This window comes from Chelonoidis abingdonii, chromosome 3 (genome assembly GCF_003597395.2).
Source record: "Chelonoidis abingdonii isolate Lonesome George chromosome 3, CheloAbing_2.0, whole genome shotgun sequence".
Classification (NCBI taxonomy): Eukaryota; Metazoa; Chordata; order Testudines; family Testudinidae; genus Chelonoidis; species Chelonoidis abingdonii.
In genome coordinates, this window is record NC_133771.1 from 211,738,450 (window position 1) to 211,755,861 (window position 17,412).

General features: G+C 43.9%; 2 protein-coding genes across 3 annotated transcripts in view; one reads left to right on the forward strand and one right to left on the reverse strand.

The window, feature by feature from the left end:
* The window catches only part of DZANK1 (double zinc ribbon and ankyrin repeat domains 1), a 36,172-nt gene extending 32,006 nt beyond the window's left edge, over positions 1–4,166 (reverse strand). The window contains exons 1-3 of one of the 2 annotated variants that reach the window (XM_032795882.2): positions 4,086–4,166; positions 2,008–2,132; positions 1,120–1,273 (exon numbers count right to left, since the gene is read on the reverse strand). In XM_032795882.2, coding sequence (XP_032651773.1) covers positions 1,120–1,273; positions 2,008–2,116 — 263 coding nt within the window. In that variant the 5' untranslated portion in view covers positions 2,117–2,132; positions 4,086–4,166. Of the gene's footprint in view, positions 1–1,119; positions 1,274–2,007; positions 2,218–4,085 lie in introns of both variants that reach the window. The other variant, XM_032795881.2, reaches the window with a different exon arrangement.
* Positions 4,167–4,191: 25 nt separating this feature from the next.
* On the forward strand, positions 4,192–17,212 carry POLR3F (RNA polymerase III subunit F). Its single transcript, XM_032795883.2, has 9 exons — positions 4,192–4,371; positions 4,619–4,736; positions 6,430–6,497; positions 7,498–7,565; positions 8,302–8,414; positions 11,660–11,803; positions 13,343–13,450; positions 15,276–15,467; positions 16,582–17,212. The coding sequence occupies exons 1-9, from the start codon at positions 4,316–4,318 to the stop codon at positions 16,657–16,659; spliced, it is 945 nt and encodes a 314-aa protein (XP_032651774.1). The 5' UTR covers positions 4,192–4,315; the 3' UTR covers positions 16,660–17,212.
* Positions 17,213–17,412: the final 200 nt, after the last annotated feature.

Below are 17,412 nucleotides of genomic sequence, written 5' to 3' on the forward strand. Positions count from 1 at the left end.
GAGAGTGAAGGTGTGTGATGTGACTGGGTTTAAATGTGAAGTTTTGTTACTAGCCAGAAGACACTTGATGGCCTTGAAGGAGGATCAAGTCCCCTGTTTCTCCCTGTCCTACCCCTCACATTTTACTTTGCTCTTATACATGCAACGCTGCACCTGAGCTATGGAGGATCAAGTCGTCATTGTTGGTTCAATATCCACTGAGCATATTGCTAGAAAGTTAAGGCACATTTTTATAAATTTAGTATATATCTGTGAATCACTGGATACTTTGACATCGCATTGGTATCCCTGGCAGTTTTACCTGTCAGCCTAAAACACAGGAAGTATACTATTATCTCCTAATGAGCATAACTAGTAAGAGAGCCCTTAGGGTGGAGTTCTAAGAGCTGCATAGTCAGCACTCTCCCTCCCTCTCAACTGACTAAGCATGTCACTGATAGGTCAGGCTGAAGTCTGGGAAGAGGGAATTCCGAGAATGCTCCCATACTCACATATGCTGCATGACAGAATATTGTACCCTTGTCATATCATGTGATTGATTTCTAATGTTATGAGGCAGTATTATCTAGGAATGACCATGGAACAACTACATTCTAACCCTAGCTCTGCCACTAACTCACAGCATGGTGTTGGGCAAAGCTCTGATGCGAGTGGTATAAGGGCCTAGAAAGATAGAAACAGGAGCAGTGGAGTCTATTTCCCTATCTGTAAAATGGGAATAATAATATGTGCCTACCTTACAGTGTCATTGTGAGAATGTGTTAATCTTTATATAGTGAGCTTATTATTGTATAATAATAATTTACTTTGATGGTAAAAATGTACTTATCTTTTTAGCTCTTCAGGGCAAAAACTGTCTTTTTGTTATGCATTTGTAGCATACCTAGTGCAATTGTTCCCTGATCCATGGTTGCAGCAATATACGTAATAAATGTTCTGGCATAGAAGATAGTGATGTCCACACAGAGGAATACATGAATATTGCTTTGATTGTAAGCTCTTTTCTGTGTTTATACAGTGCCTTATGCAATGGAGTCCTGGCCCGTGACTGGGACTCCTAGGCACTACAGCAAATAAAATTACAATAATTATAATGCAAGATAGACAGTTGCTACTTACTTGGTGACTGCCAAAGCTTTTACTGTTATTTTCCCATCAGGTAACGTGATGGGTTCCTTATACTTAAAAGTGTTACGTTCTCCATAGCCAGGTCTCCTAAAGAGTTCTGGCTTACTTCCATCTAAAGTGTAATAGATGGTAACATCAGGAGTATCTGAAAGACATAAATAAGATAATTACCAAAACAGTATTAGGGCTGTGCAAAAATAATCCCCACTCCTGCAAATGCTTACACATATGCTTAATTTACTCACATGAGAAAAATTAAGGATGTGAGTAAGGGATTGCAAGATTGTCTCCTCACAAAATTTGGTGACAAAATAATCACAATTTCGTTACAAGCCATTCATCTTCACACACAAAAGTTGCAAAAAGGGTAAGTGAAAATATGTACAGGGTCTACATGTGGCACATCCTGATAAGAAAAACGATCATGGTTGAAAAATAAAAGTTGGAATTTCAAAACTGGGACTCTTGCTAACAGATAGGACCTTTTGAGTGAAAATGACCCCTGCTATTTTCAAGCAACAGTTTTGCAAAATCACAACAAAACACAAAATCATCAAATTCTAAGGTTTTCCTATTTCATTGTGAATATGGAACAGACATAATAGCACAGAAATATAAGGCCCTGATCCTGCAAAAACTGACACATTTGAGTTAAGTTACACACGAGTAGTTCTATTAGCTTCAACGCAACTAGTCACATTAATGAAGTTAAGCACATGCATGTTTTCAGGATAGAGATGTAAAGGGTTAATTTATGCAAGCTCCTTACGAAAATGGGTACTCATCAAAATCACAATAAAATGTGAATGCAAAAAGTGAGAGTCAAATTACAGAATAAAAAGAACAAGGTTTATAGTACAGATTTAAAGCTGTTTGTACCTGATTTTATTTCTACATGTGTATTTGTGTCTATTTCATGTTTAGCCTTTCCTGGCAGAGGGAGTCGAAGTGGTATAATTTGAGGCACTGACACTGAACCAGCAGTCATTTTTCTTTGTAGTGATCTGAAAAAATAGCATATGTTTCTTTTGAAACATGAGTGAAGCAGAAATGAATCTTCGTGCAACTCCACACCCCTATTCCACCTCCCTGAAAAAAGAGAACATTAGATGCAGTAACTTGTTAATCCTTATAAGAACAACATTCTTATCTGTTTTGCTGTCCATTGAAAATTTTTTCCTATTGAACCAATCTGAGCATGCTAAGAGCTAATCAAAATTTTGACCAGTTCTGCAACTCTGGAATTTTGGACAGGGTGTGAGAAAAGTACCACTACTTTCATTCCAATCTGATCTTCATTGCATGAGTTTGATTGATCTCTGCATACACAGCTGAAACCAGCTTTGCCAAGGTCAGCCCTGTCCACGAGGTGTCAGTAATACATGCCGCCGGACCTGAGTGACAGTTCATGAGATAATCATGAAGAGTGTTGGCCTTGTTTATAATAGATGTGGCTCCATCCATCTAATATCTCATGCAGGAGAGGACTAAAATAAGGCACTCTCTGCTATTCCTGAGTGGTGTCTCGCCTGCCATATACTATATTAAGACAAATGATGCTGAATATGATTTTGGCATGATTTACAATGGCCAGCACTGTGTCATCGAACTTAAATGCACAACTGTGCTTAGAGATGATAAAAATGTATAATATAGACAAGCCCCTAGTGTATGTCTTGGTGGTCATGTTCACAGCCAAATACATTGTCTACACTAGCAAGTTCTGGTTTTACAATCAACTTTCCAACCCCCCAACATGTCTGTAACATCCCACCCTTTCGCACACAAAACTACTATCCATTCTGCACAGACATTCAATCATTCATGTGAACACTGGGATTACACTTGTTCTGATCAAGGGTCACTATAGCGTCAGTCTGCAGTATTGTATTGCCTGTACAGATAGCAAGCACTGGTATAGCAATTTCAGCAGTGACATTACTCCTCCCATCAGAAACCCCAGGGTGCAGCACATTTGCCAGAATCTGCCACCTCTAGCGCAGGATTAAAAGATGACAGAATAATTCAGACTGGTTTTCTACACCCTCAGGTGGCCGGCTGACCACACCGGTTTATTTGAATAGCTGATTGTTTCTAATGCACCTGCGGGAGGCAGAACCAAAATTTGTAATTCTTTTGGTGCACAGAGTAGGTTGTCTCACTGCATTCAGACTAAATGCCAAAGCTGGGGACCCACCCGCACCCGATGGCTCTGGTTGTTCTACACGGCTCCCCCCGCCCCGGGCTCCGGACCCCCCCAAACTGCTCCCGTCCCACTCCAGGCTCTCGATCCCTCCACCCCGGGCTCCGGACCCCCCCACCCCTGCAACTGCTCCCGCCCCACTCTGGACTCTGGATCCCCCCACACACACACACTGCATCAGGCTCCCCCCGCTCCGGACTCCCCCAAACTGCTCTCGTCCCACTCCAGGCTCTGGATCCCTCCTCCGCCCGGCATCAGGCTCCCGCCCCGGGCTCCAGACCCCCCGCCCCCACAACTGCTCCCGCCGCACTCTAGGCTCTCAATCTCCCACACAGTGCATCAGGCTCCCCGCCACTCTGGACTCTCCCAAACTGCTCCCGCCGCGCTCTGTGCTCTGGATCCCCTCACACACACCGCATCAGGCTCCCCACGCTCTGGACTCCCCCAAACTGCTCCCGCCGTGCTCTGGGCTCTGGACCCCCCCCACACACCGCATCAGGCTCCCCCCCGCTCTGGACTCCCCCAAACTGCTCCCGCCGCGCTCTGGGTTCTGGACCCCCCACACACACCGCATCAGGCTCCCCTCGCTCTGGACTCCCCCAAACTGCTCCCGCCCCGATCTGGGTTCTGGATCCCCCCCCCGCTCTGGACCCCCCCAAACTGCTCCCGTCCCATCCCGGGCTCAGGACTGGCTCCCGCTCCACCCACCCCAGGCTCCACTCGCCCCCCACGAGGCTCCCTCCCCCTTACGCACCCGGCTCCCCCGTTACCAGAGACGCTGTAAAACCCGCAAGAAGGCGGCCCCGGATTGGTCTGCCTCCTGCAGCTCCTTAGCAACCGGGGCGCCTTTGTGACGTCATCTCTCCGCGCCGCCGCGTTGAGGGGCCTGGCTGGGGTTTGCGCCGCCGGGGTAGTGGATTAACCCGCCTCGCCGCGGGCTGCCCCCCTCCCGTCCCCGTCACACACGGCCGGGCCCCGGCTGCCATGGCCGAGGTGAAGGTGAAGCCGGAGGTCCCGGACCCGCTGGAGATAGAGAACAGGTGGGGCTGGGGCTGGGGCCGGGGCCGGGGCCGAGCGGTGAGGGTGTGGGTGTGGGTGAGCGGTGCGGGCCCCCAGCGCTTGGGCAGTGGCCTGGGGCAGCGCTGGGGGATGGGGGCTGTAGGCAGAGATGGGGGCAGGGCTGGAGCGCAGCTGGGGTTTGGTTTGGGGCGGGGCGGGCCTGAGAGGGGCTATGGGTTGTGTCTGTGGGTTGTGACCTGACTCTGCTCCTCCTCTTCTCGCCTCCAGGATCATTGAGCTCTGCCACCAGTTCCCTCACGGCATCACCGACCAAGTGATCCAGAATGACATGCCTCACATGGAGCCCCAGCAGCGGGCCATGGCTATCAACAGACTGCTCTCCGTGGTAGGGTCACCTCCCCACCAGTGCAGCCAGTTTTGCACTGCTGGAGGAATCTCACAGCCCTTTCGTATGCATAAACTCCGTGGACCTCATCAGCCATTACCAGCATAGAGCAGCTGCAGAGTTGGGCCTTGTGTATTCATCTTCTGGGATCTAGCAAGCAATACAAGTGTGTTTCTGTTAAGGACTGTCACTGCATCTTAAATCTCATTGGTATTGTTCTGTAATATAGGAATAACCTGAAACAGCCATAGATTTATCTACCATTATTGAATCCTGTTGGTGTCTGCTTTTAGAGGGAGGATGACATCTTGGCCTCATGGAAGTCAAAGGAAGTTTTGTCATTGACTACAGTGGGGCCAGGATTTTACCCAGTGTTTACTAGATTCCAGCTTTTAGGTCAAAGTGTATGGGATTATCTCATATCTTTTGATTGACTGTAGTTTTAGTTGCATTTATTATTATGAGGCACATGTAACCAATATAACTGAGTGCCATTCATATGCGAGCATGGAACCAACCTACATATTGCCCAAAATGGTGACCATGTTTCTTGCATTTCTCTACAGTAGCCAACTCAGCTTCCCTGAGAGGACTGAAGTGGTGATTAACAATTTAGTAGACAGTCAGGAAAATCCAAGCCTTGCTGTTATAATTAAAGCCTTAATAACAAGGCATCTTGAATCTTGCTCTAAAAGTGACCAGGCCTGAGTCCTGATACAGATGTATATGTCAGAATTGAATTCCAGATACAAGAGGCCACCACTGAGAATACTTCACACTCATCTCTCACATGCTTCACCCTTGGGATAAATAGCAGGTGTTCCCTCTTAGCAAAGTAATATGGCATATGAGAAGAGCATTCTTTGAGATAACTAGGAGCCTGGACTATTTAGGGTTTCTGCCTGTAAATTAATTGCCAGGCAATGTAGAATATGATGTACTGGTATAGTATGCTTCCATCTGTTTGCCCTACCTACAAAGGTAGATCTTCACAGTTAGCCCAAGCTAGACCATGTTGCACTTGTCCTGCCTTGAGGTAACAGACATAGGTAATCATGGCAAAGTCTGCATCTGAGGGGAAAGGTCACCATCTCTTGGCCAGCTGAAGATGAAATAATGTATTGTCTGGGAGTGATAAGGAGGAGAATCTAGCAGCATCCTGAGACACTGAATTGTTCTGACAGTAAGTGGGTAAATGCAACTGAAGGAACTGTCTCAATTTTTACTGCAGTTTAAAATGCTTTCTCATACCATATGACATCGCCTCCATCTTATCTGAGCTGATCCTAAGTAATATTTTTTTACATTGACTTGTGCTTTCAAGCTTACTGTTGGCTATGTAAATGAGCAATTAAAAAAATGATTCAATGGACATGTTACTGCAGGCTGAGAGAGGTGCGTGTTGGAGCTTTACATCCTTTGTGCAGTGTTGGAAGAGGAAAGTAGTTTTCTACATTTTAGTTAATGACGTGTTGCAGGAAGAGGCCAGGAGCAATGTCAATATTCTCTAGCAGCTGGATGATAAATGGACAGAATGTTTCCTGAGCAGAGCTATCTAAAATGTCCTGGTGTTTCCAAATGATGAAAATGTATTTTGGTCTGTTTCTTCTATTTAGGCAAGATTAAATGAGATTTAATGTTTAAAAGGTAAATGTCAAGCTCTTATGATAGTATTTGTGTCTGTCTCCTTCAGGGACAGCTAGACCTTCTCAGGAGCAACACTGGCCTTCTCTACAGGATCAAAGAGTCTCAAAATGCAGGGTAAGCTTTCTTTTGTTGAAGGGACAGTTCTCATGCACTCTCCCAGTGCAATCGTGGTGATGGTAGCAATCTTCAAGTGTTATTCACCCATTCATTCCAAGATGGCACATTTACTTGCTTTGGGGTCCCATCTTGTAAATGCTGTTGTAGGTCATGGTTCCTACTGTGAATAGTTGCATTGAAGTGGGATTATGTGGTGTTGGAAACACTATTGCAGGTAGTAAAGTCCCCCATCAGGTGATCTGATCCATGCAGGCAGACCTGTATGCTCAAGTTGAGTCCCACTGAAGTCATTGGGGCTCTTCTGTGGGTCCAGGGTTCTGCCTAGATGGAGCAGAGTGCAGGATCAGGCCCTACATTTGTAACAGTCATCCAACCCTGAGTATATTACTTATATACTAAATGGTGTTTTTTATTTGGTTCATAAAATGTGCCTTCTCAAAACTGAATAAAGATGTACTCTGTTTGCTTCAAAGAAGGGAAATCCCCCAAACTTAACAGTCCTCCCCACTCCAGTGCACACCTCAAATGCGCACACATCTAATCCACTCTCAAATGCTTCAAAATAGAGATGTTGTGGCCTGGAGCTCAGCAGAATCAGGCTTTCTTAGACCAGTGGGGAGAGCACTTTGCTGCACCTTCCCAGATGTTTCATCCAGGGTCTGCTTATTTTGGGTAAGATTTCATTCAGGATTGAGCTACTGCAGTTGTAGGTGAGCAATTGGTGGTCATGCTAATGGTGGGAAAACCAGAGTAGCGCACCAACAAAATCCTGAGAGTTTCTATGGCTGACTTGACATGACATGGAAAAAATGATAAAAGCTGTTTGTAATAACAAGGAACTGCAAACCACCAGCTAGTGCAGCTGCTTTCTTTTTGTGTAATTGAATTCATTTGATAGTTTTGCTTTCCACAGTTTAAAACAAATCTAGTTTACGTCTATCCTGCTGGACATGCACAATAATGAACACCTGTCCCTTTTCTAATCTGTCCTTTACAGTAAAATGAAGGGATCTGACAATCAAGAGAAGCTGGTCTATCAAATTATAGAGGATGCAGCCAACAAAGGTGACTTATTCAAGGACTGTTTTAATTTTATTCATGATCTGTGCTAGCTCTGTTGCTTAGTATGTATTATTTCTCAGTACTCAAGAATTAAAGGCATGGTAATATACAAACAAAGCATTACTATAGCTTCTTTACTCTAGTTGTTTTCAAAGCATCTGTTTGAGGTATTACATGCTTAATTAATCACTAAAAATAAACAAGTGAAGTATCAGTTTCCACATTAGGACTTTAGTCAATTCCTCTCCCAGCCCCTTCTGTGACTAGAAAGTACAGATTCCCTATAAAATATCCTCCCCGCCAGACTGTTTCATATCCCAAAGTCTCTGAGAGAGCCTAGGAAAACAGATGAGCCTTGCAGAATATGCAGGCCAACAAAATGGTCTTCTGTTAGATTGAAGAGTGAAGGTATGAGAGTTCCAGAACCAAGGGCCCCCTCAGACAAAATGGTTTCTGCATGTTTTGGTCAAGTCTATTGACAAAATAGAACTCACCTGTATGAGCTCTCAGAGCAGGCACGTTCTTGTTATAACAACTGTTGGGAGATGTTTGAATAATACACTACACCGTGCATCCTATTTAGGTAGTGTTCAAACAACACTGCAATGTGAATTCTGATTCGGAAAGGAACAGCTCAGGCCTTGGCTTGAACATAAGAACAAACGTAATGTGCCTGAGACTTGTAATGCTCTGTTCATATTCATTTGAATTCAGCTTTCCTTTTTCTCATTTTAAACAGGTATCTGGAGCCGAGATATTAGATACAAAAGTAATCTACCTTTAACAGAGATCAACAAGATACTGAAAAACTTGGAGAGCAAGAAACTTATTAAAGCTGTTAAGTCTGTGGCAGTGAGTAATCTGTAGTTTTAATACTTAAAATAATGTATATACTGCAAAGTATGTTTGTTAGAGCAGGTGACGGATAGTCAAGAAACTTGAGTTATTCTCCCAGCTACATCACTGACTCTGTGATCTTGAGAAGATCACTTAACATCTCTGTACAGGTCTGTCGCATCTTATGCTCATTTAACATGTGTGATTTCAGCTTTGCGCGGTTGGGAGAAAGAGGGGAAAAAAATAAAAGGAAAAAGAAAGGGCGATTCCACCAGCGTGAGATGCGAATCTGCTGGGTTTTTGGCTGGACTTGACAGCAGCAGCATGTCTTTAGGCCTGTGATAAGGGTCTCCCCTATAATAACCCTGGAGGGCTGGCAAAAAAAAAAAAAAAAAGTTTAAATAGTGTGTCTGCCCCGGAGTGAGTGTGAGATGGGAGAAGCGAATCTGCTATTCCCACTACAGTACTCAGTCCCCCTGTGCCTCTCATACTGTGCGCATCTTGACGCGCTGAGTGAGATTCTGCTGTACCTGTACTGTTTAAAAAGACAGTACATATTTTTCGTACTGTATAACATGGCCCCTAAACGCAAGACACCTACTTCATCTGGTGCTCAACCGAAGAAACAGCGATGTGTTCCAACGCTGGAGGAAACACTGGCCGTGTTGGACTTATTAAGAGATGGTATGTCCATCACCAGCGTGGCACATAAATACGGCTGCAATGAATCTAACATCTGTGCCATCAAGATGCGAGAGACAGAAATTCGTCAAGCCGTGGCATCAAGTGCTCCAGTAACTGCTAAGGTGACGAGCCAAGTGCATGATAAGACTTTAGTGAAGACTGAAAAGGCATTAAACTTATGGCTGGAAGACATGAACCGTAAACATGTGCCTATCAATGGCAACATGTTGCGAGAAAAGGCTCTTAGCATCTATCTCTGTTCAAACCTCCCACCGAAGAGGGACAGCCTTCTGATCAGAAGGAATTCAAAGCCAGCCAAGGTTGGCTTAGCAGTTTTAGGAACCACTTCAACCTCAAAAAGCATGCAGACTACTGGTGAAGCTGCATCTGCCAAAGAGGATGCAGTGAAAGCCCCTTTCCTCTATGATTTTCTTTAATTGTTCGGGGTAGGCTATCTTCCAGAACAAGTTTTTAATGCTGACAAGACTGGGCTCTTCTGGAAAAAAATGCCCACCCGCTCTTACATTTCAAAATCAGAAAGACAAGCCCTTGGCTTCAAAGCAGCTAAAGACTGTGTGACTGTGTTGCTTTGTGGCAATGTGGCTGGGCATTTAATAAAGCCGGGCTTGCTCTACAGGGCTGCAAATCCCCGTGTACTAAAAGGCAAGAGCAAAAATCTCCTGCCTGTGTTCTGGCAATCAAATAAAAAGGCTTGGGTGACGGCAGCATTATTTCTGGATTGGTTCCACAAGTGTTTCGTTCTGGAGGTCAAGAAGTATCTTGAAGAAAAAGGACTTGACTTTAAAGTGTTGCTGATCGTAGACAATGCTCCTGGCCACCCTGCGGCACTCTGGTTTGCGCATAACGATGTTGAAGTCGTCTTTCTCTCTCCCAGTCCTACCTCCAGCCTCTCAACCAAGGTGTCATTAGCTGTTTCAAGGCCACATAAGTGAGGCTTACATTCTTACGGATCCTTACCGCTATGGATGCTGATCCCAATGTTAATGTGATGGAGTGTTGGAAGTCCTTCAACATTGCTGATTGCATCACTTATGTTAGACAGGCAGTGGATGTAGTCAAGCCTGAAACAGTTAATGCATGTTAGTGAAACCTAGGGGAAGACTGTGTGAGTGATTTCAAGGGTTTCCCGACCATTGATAAAGAAGTGCAACTCATTGTTCAGGTGGCCAGGCACGTGGGTGGTGATGGCTTTGTCGACATCCTCGAGGAAGAAATTGAGGAATTAATTGAGGGCCATAGAGAAACACTAACGAAGAGTTAGAAGAACTGATAACATCATCTACAGAAGACGAAGATGATGACTAACAGGAAGAGCCAGCAACTTGGAATCTTCATAAATTTTCTAAAGTGTTCCAAGCAGCGAAACACTTGAATGATTTAATTTCTGAATATGATCCCTCTATGGAAGGAAGCCTCAAAATCACATGTAGTATTACGGATGATTTGAGACTGTACCAAGAAATGTTTGAGGAACTCAAGAGACAGCAGCGACAGTTGCCAATCACCATGTTTTTAAAGAAAAAACAACCAGCAGCAGCAGAGCCTACACAATCAACTTCTCGAGCTGAACCAGAGCCAACCATTTCGTCTACGACTCGCTCTCCATCACCCAAGCCTGGCCCATCATCTCCTGGATCGACAGCAAGCCCTGATGACTCAATAATAGTGTTGTCAGAGGAAGAGGAAGACTAATGAGTGTGTACAGTACAAGACTAGTGACTGTTCAGGTTTATAGTACTGTACTGTACTGTTTCTTTTTTATTCGTCTGTTATGTTGTGAAATACTGTAAAATTATATTTTGCATATGTAGTCTTTATTATATACTGTACTGTACATTGCCGTATACAATACATAGTACTTTGAGTGATTTAAGGGATTTTCAAGGGTCATTTTGACTATACGCAGTTTTCGCTTTACGCGCTGACTATGGAACGTAACCCCAGCATAAGATGCGACAGACCTGTACCTCAATTTGCTCCTCTATAAAATTGAGACAATATTTTAATTACGTTGTAAATCACTGACAGTCTCCAATATAGGGCACTATCTAAGTGCAAATATTAGAGGAGAGGAGAGGTGCAATAACTTTAGCAAAGAGTTGCTGGTATCATTTATTCAGAACAGTAGGAATCACAGTAACCTTTATAACAATCATCTCTTCTGCTGTCACAGTGCACTGCTTAGGCCAAACTAAAACTTCTGTGCTCTGCTCTTTGCAGACTCTCCCACAGCCAAAATTTTCTTTGGACATAATTTCTCTTAAGTGGGGGAGAGTTTTTAACCTGCTGATGATTATAGCTGTGATTCAGGAAAGCATTCCTATTCAGGACAGACTTCAAAGACGTGCCTAAGTGCTTTCCTGAATCAAAGTCTATACTAACAACATGACTTCAATGGAGTTGAAAAAGCATCTGACCCAGTTTATAAATACTTGATTTGGAATATGTTAACCATTTACGAGCACTGCATGGATTGCTCCTGTGCTTGTTTAAATGAAATTTTCCTTTCATGCAAGATTTTCAGCTGTTAAAAAAATGTGTGTATTGTTCAATAGGCCTCAAAGAAGAAAGTGTATATGTTATATAATCTGCAGCCTGACCGGTCTGTGACTGGAGGGGCCTGGTACAGCGACCAAGACTTTGAATCTGAATTTGTGGAGGTGTTAAACCAACAGTGCTGTAAATTCTTACAGACTAAGGTGAGGGATTGCTACAGATTAACCCATCTTTGATTGTTTTTACAAGTAATTGCTTTTCCTTAAACTGGTGGAAGAAAAGTTTGTATAAAGTTGTTAATATAAAAATAGGTGGACTTTGTTATGTAATTGCTGGACCATAATTCTTCATTGGCATTTTTCTAATTTTCTAATTTAATTGCTACTGCAAATGTATGCAATGTATCATTCACTTTAATAAACCCATAATTTGTACCTTTTAAAAGAAAAAAAGCATCATTCCCCCAGATTCATATCTCAAACAACAAATTAGCAAAGGTCAACTTTCCCATACTCCCTCAGTTGTGCAAAAAAGTTGGCAGCCCTGATTATTGTGAAAGTGGTACTCCCCATCCATTCTCCAGAGAAAGCTCAACCTCCATTCTCTGAGTCCTAGTCCAATCGTGTCAATTTCCCTTTCCCTCCAAAATATACATTACAGGCCGCTAGCTATGGCTGCGGTTTTTCCGTAGTCGGGAAACTCAGAATGATGGTCCCTATGTTCTAACTCCTCAGGTCAATGTACGGTTTCATGTTATTGTATATAGTGTTAACTTGTAATTTGCCACTTATTGCACTCATTGTGCAATATGTATCTAGGATTATTCCATTTGTTGACAATCATCTGCTTAAAACTTTTTTCTATCAGGGCCATTGACTTACAGAAAAAATCAATTGCGGGCCACACGCAGTCCTGGGGAAGAGGGCTGCAGAGGCTTGGGGCTTTCCCTAGGGTTGCCAACTTTCTAATTGCACAAAACTGAACACCCTTCCTTTTCTGAGGCCCCACCCCACTCTCACTCCAGCCCCTCTCCCTCAGTGGCTCACTCTCCCCGATCCTCACTCATTTTCACTAGGCTGGGGCAGGATGTTGGAGTGGGGGTTGGGACGAACGCTCCAGTTAGAGGTGTGGGCTCCAGGGTGGGACCAAAAATGAGGGGTTCAGAGTGTGGGAGGGGGCTCTGGGATGGTGACAGGTGGTTTGGAGTGTGGGACCAGGCTGAGGGCTGGGGCAGGAATTTGGGTTGTGGGCTTTAGCCAAATGGCACTTACTTCAGGCAGCTCCTGGTTGGCGGTGCAGCAGGCCTAAAAGGAGGCTCCCTGTCCTGGTTCTGCTGGAAGTGGCTGGTGTGTGCGGCCCCTAGGCGGAGGCGCGGCCAGGTGGCTCTGTACAGTGTGTGTTGCAGGCACCAACCCCACAGCTCCCATTGGCCAGGGGCTGCAGGGATATGCCAGTCACTTCCAGGAGCTGCGTGGAGCCAGGACAGGCAGGGAGCCTGCCTTAGCCCTGCTGTGCTGCTGACTGGACTTTTAATGGCCTGGCAACCTTCGTTTTCCCCCACGGTCCAGATGAAATTAAGCAGGGGGACAGATTCCCACCCTGACTTAAAATATGGCAGAGATTGTCTTTCTGAAAATTGCCTCTGCAGTGGTTTAAAAGCAGCCTGTTGTGTACCTAGAGACGTTCTCTTCACAGGGAGCACTGACTGCATATGTCACACTCTCCCTTCCATCTTTCCCCAGGCAGAAGCAGCTCATGACAGCAAACAGAACCCTATGATACAGAGAAACAGTTCATTTGCATCATCCCATGAGGTGTGGAAATACATTTGCGAGCTGGGCATCAGTAAGGTTAGAATGGCGTTTAACTTACCACCTTTCAAATTGCTGCCGAATGACTAACATTCAGAATTGGACCCTAAGTCCTAGTTTTGGTGTCTGGCTCAATGCATCCATGTTTGCATATTGGTCTTTTATATTGCAGTGTGTATGGAGTAGGCAGTTTGTGCTGCATTACATTCCAGAGCTGATATAGGCTGGGATTTCCAAAGGCACCTAAGGGAGTTAGGCATCCAATGCCCGGTTTATGCAAATTGGGACCCATTTTCTTTTGGCAATCCCAGCTACAGTGAATTTTATAATTGCTCTGTTGGAATTTCCCTATAAACATAAACCGAGATTCTTGAAGTCAGCCAGGAATTTGGCCACACAATTTTAATGGGAGCTATGTAACAAATTCCTTGCTGTCTTCAAAAACCTCCACCATAATATGTAAGAGCAAGAAAACAGCCATAGGTTTCCTGTTAAGTAAAGATCTGTCACAGCCCTGGTCAAGCTCCCCGTGCTGGACACTCACCAGCCTGTGTTTGGACTCAGCTGGAGCCATGTGCTCGAAAACTCCCATTGCTCACTGGGTAGGCTCTGGTTTAGCCGCTCTCTCTGGCTGTGGCCTCTATGGCACCCTTGCTGGGTGGAGACTCTGGTGTTCTTTCTGGAAGTGGGACCCTATAGCCCTGCTGTCCTGGCCTTAGGACTAGTGCTGACCCCCAAGATATTTCAGTAGCATTAGCACGCCCATTCCCAGAGCTTTCGCCTTGTGAACACTCTGATTTACAGTTGTCACCTTCAGGGACGCATGATTGTTGAAATGACTAGACACAGACTTTGTAAAAGGACTTCTAAAAATATCGCTCTGCTTTAGATAGCATGGAATATACAGAGCCATAATAACAACGAATGCCTGTGTGCCATTCCCTGCCTCAGTTTCCTCACCACTCTTGAGAGTTCTATGGGATTTGGATCAGTGTCTCTTCAGGGTCCAAGTGCTCTCTGTTGAACTGCAATCCTCCAGCTCAAGGCTTCTCCAAATCATAGTGTGTGTGTGTGTGTGTGTCTCTCTCTCCCCTTCAGTCAGTGTCCTTCAGCTCCAGCTGATCTGACAGTCAACAAGATTCCCTGTAGCTCATGACACCTGGCCCTTTATTCCTCTGTCTTCCTCTAAGTCCTCCTTCAACTTCTCACCCTTTGTGTTTTTAAGCTTCTGCCCTGATACTTCTTTGTCCCCTTTTTGGGGATTTTCCACTCCTTAAAACCTTAACTGTATGCAGACAAATGAGAAGTTGTTTCCCTGAGGAGACAGCCATCCTGTTCTGCTTGGGCAAGTTTATATTCAGGCTTTGATGGTCTCTAAAGGCCATCCTATTCAGAAATAGACACTTGGCACTCCTCCCTGTTTCCTTAGAGGCAAGAACATCGTAATGATAATCATAAGGGTTAAACATTTTGATTGACTATAGTTCATAATCTCAAACAGAATTAATAAACTCTACTTAGATTTCTCAAATCACCATAGGATTATTGGATTGTATCTGAATTATTGCAGCCACTTGAGGATTATGGGGAAATCCCACTTGGAAAATCTATCTGAAGGCCCAGCATCATTTTAAAAGAACTGTAAGAAAAACAGTAAAAATCTCTCTTTGCTCTCCTCTTCTCTGCATAACTGCAGTGATTCAGTAAATTACGTGACTGTATCAAGGCTACACCAGACCTCTAAAGTCTTAGCAATGATGGATGAATGTCGTCATTAATAAGAGTTTATTTTCCTTTCTGTGGGTGTTGTTGCTACACTTTTTCTCTAGTTGTTACCAATATTTTTTTACAAAATTGCCTTTAGGTCGAATTATCAATGGAGGATATCGAAACTATTTTAAACACACTAATATATGATGGAAAGGTGGAGATGACCATCATTGCCGCAAAAGAAGGGACAGTTGGCAGTGTGGATGGACACATGAAATTGTACAGAGCTGTCAATCCTATCATCCAACCCACTGGGTTAATCCGAACACCCTGTGGACTCTGCCCAGTAAGTAACTTACTGTGTACACGGAGGAAGAAATACTTACAAATGTAGATCCAGGTCCGGCAAACACTTAGTCACGTGCTTAACGTTACACACAGGAATAGTCCCATTGACTTCAAAAAGTCGGCGGAGGTCACAAATACCTTGGCTATGGAGTAAATAAAAGACTGATACTTTTATTTAGCCTATGATGTTTCCTATTTACACATTGCATCTCATCCCTTGATTACATGGTTAAAGGACACTGTCAAGTCAAACATGCTCCAAAATGTAGTTTTTGTACACAAATGTCTGGGAGATCTAAGACCAGTAGAAACTGTTTTAATAATTTTTTTTTTGTTTGTTTTCAATTCCAATGGGAAGCTCATGCCTCGGCTGAGTGACAACCCAAACATTGTTGCATTGTTATAATGCATGGGAACCAAAAAGTGACACTACCTGGTTTACTTTCACTGTCCAAGATGAGAGCCTAAAAAGGCAGAAATAAACAGTAAATGCTTCTAAAACTCTTTAGCTGTAATAATCGAAGGCGTTGAAAACGTAAGTAGGAAATGTTTTCAAACCAGGGTTTTAACTGGACAATGTCCATTTAACTTCTTTCTGGCCCCTCTCTCATTCTTAATATCTTTACCCTCAGCCAACTCATTTATTGGTATACTGTGTGAATGGAGTTTTTACCACAGGCTTTTTGTACTGATGTAATGATTTCTTGCACATCAAAGCCCCAGCCTGGCTGTTGATTATTCCTGTTCTTCGCAGTGGCACTGTGGTCTTGCCTGATGGATAGGGAACTGAATGGGGAGTCATAAAACAGGTTCTAATCCCAGCGCTTTTCCTCTGTTGTATGCCTTTGGGCAAGTTATTTCACCTATTGGTACCCCTTTGTCTTGTCTGCTAACTTATAAACTGTCCAAGGCCAGGACAGTCAATGGGGCCCTGATCCTGAGTGGGGCCTCTGGTGCTAGTGTAATATCAATAATAATCTCTATCGGGGTTGGGATTAGATCCCATGGATCCCCGTCTTGTGTTCATTCTACCCCTCCATGGAGCAAACGTTTCAGTGTTTTACTTCCAACGGTGAGGAAGTCTATTTACATCTGCTTTCATTTTACCACAGGTCTTTGATGACTGTCATGAAGGTGGTGAGATTTCTCCATCAAACTGCATTTATATGACAGAGTGGCTAGAATTTTGATGGCAAGATAAGAACCACGGATTGTACCCACTCTTTGCAGCCTACCTTCATGAACCAGTTTGCTTTTCAATCGTGGACTTGGGTTTTTTTGAGCAATTTCAGGACATGGCGTTTATTTGTTTTAATTACATGCAGAGAAGCAACACATTGGTTTGTTTGCAGTCCTGATAATGGACCAAAAGTGATGCACTACTTCAGGTCAAGTGATTGATGGCAACCTATCCCCATTCTTGCACCAAAAAGGAAGTCACGGTTACTTGGCAGACTTGACAAAAGGACTGAGATGTAATAGAAAATCTTGGAGGATTATGTATAGCTCTCTACTGAAAGTTATATTTTGAACATGAGAAAATAAGTCGCTAACTCTGATGTTTACAAAGAACTTTGATGTTCAAAGCAGTAATACTGAGTGGAGAGCGTAGTCCTAAAGGCAGCACCTTACTCCAGTAGTGACAAATGTTGCATAACACAGGCTCTGAGTACATTGGCAAGCATCACTCATTGATTCTTCCTTCTCCTCCAGTGTTTTAAATAAAATGCTATTTGAATATCATCGGGTATATTTGATTTTTGTTTTCTTCATTATTTCTATTACAGTAGGACAATGGAACAAACTGCATTGGGAGGTTATGGAAGGTTCTTCACTGGAGGTTTTCAAAAAGAGGCTAGATCGCCATCTGTCTTGGATGATTTAGACACAATACATCCTGCATCTTGACTGGGGGTTAGACTAGGTGACTCTTGCAGCTGTCT

Excerpts from the sequence above, each read along its gene's own strand:
- POLR3F (XM_032795883.2), top strand. The coding sequence starts at position 4,316 with ATGGCCGAGGTGAAGGTGAAGCCGGAGGTCCCGGACCCGCTGGAGATA. Across the intron at positions 4,372-4,618 it reads CCGCTGGAGATAGAGAACAG|GATCATTGAGCTCTGCCACC; the intron begins GTGGGGCTGGGG and ends TCTCGCCTCCAG. Across the intron at positions 4,737-6,429 it reads TCAACAGACTGCTCTCCGTG|GGACAGCTAGACCTTCTCAG; the intron begins GTAGGGTCACCT and ends TGTCTCCTTCAG.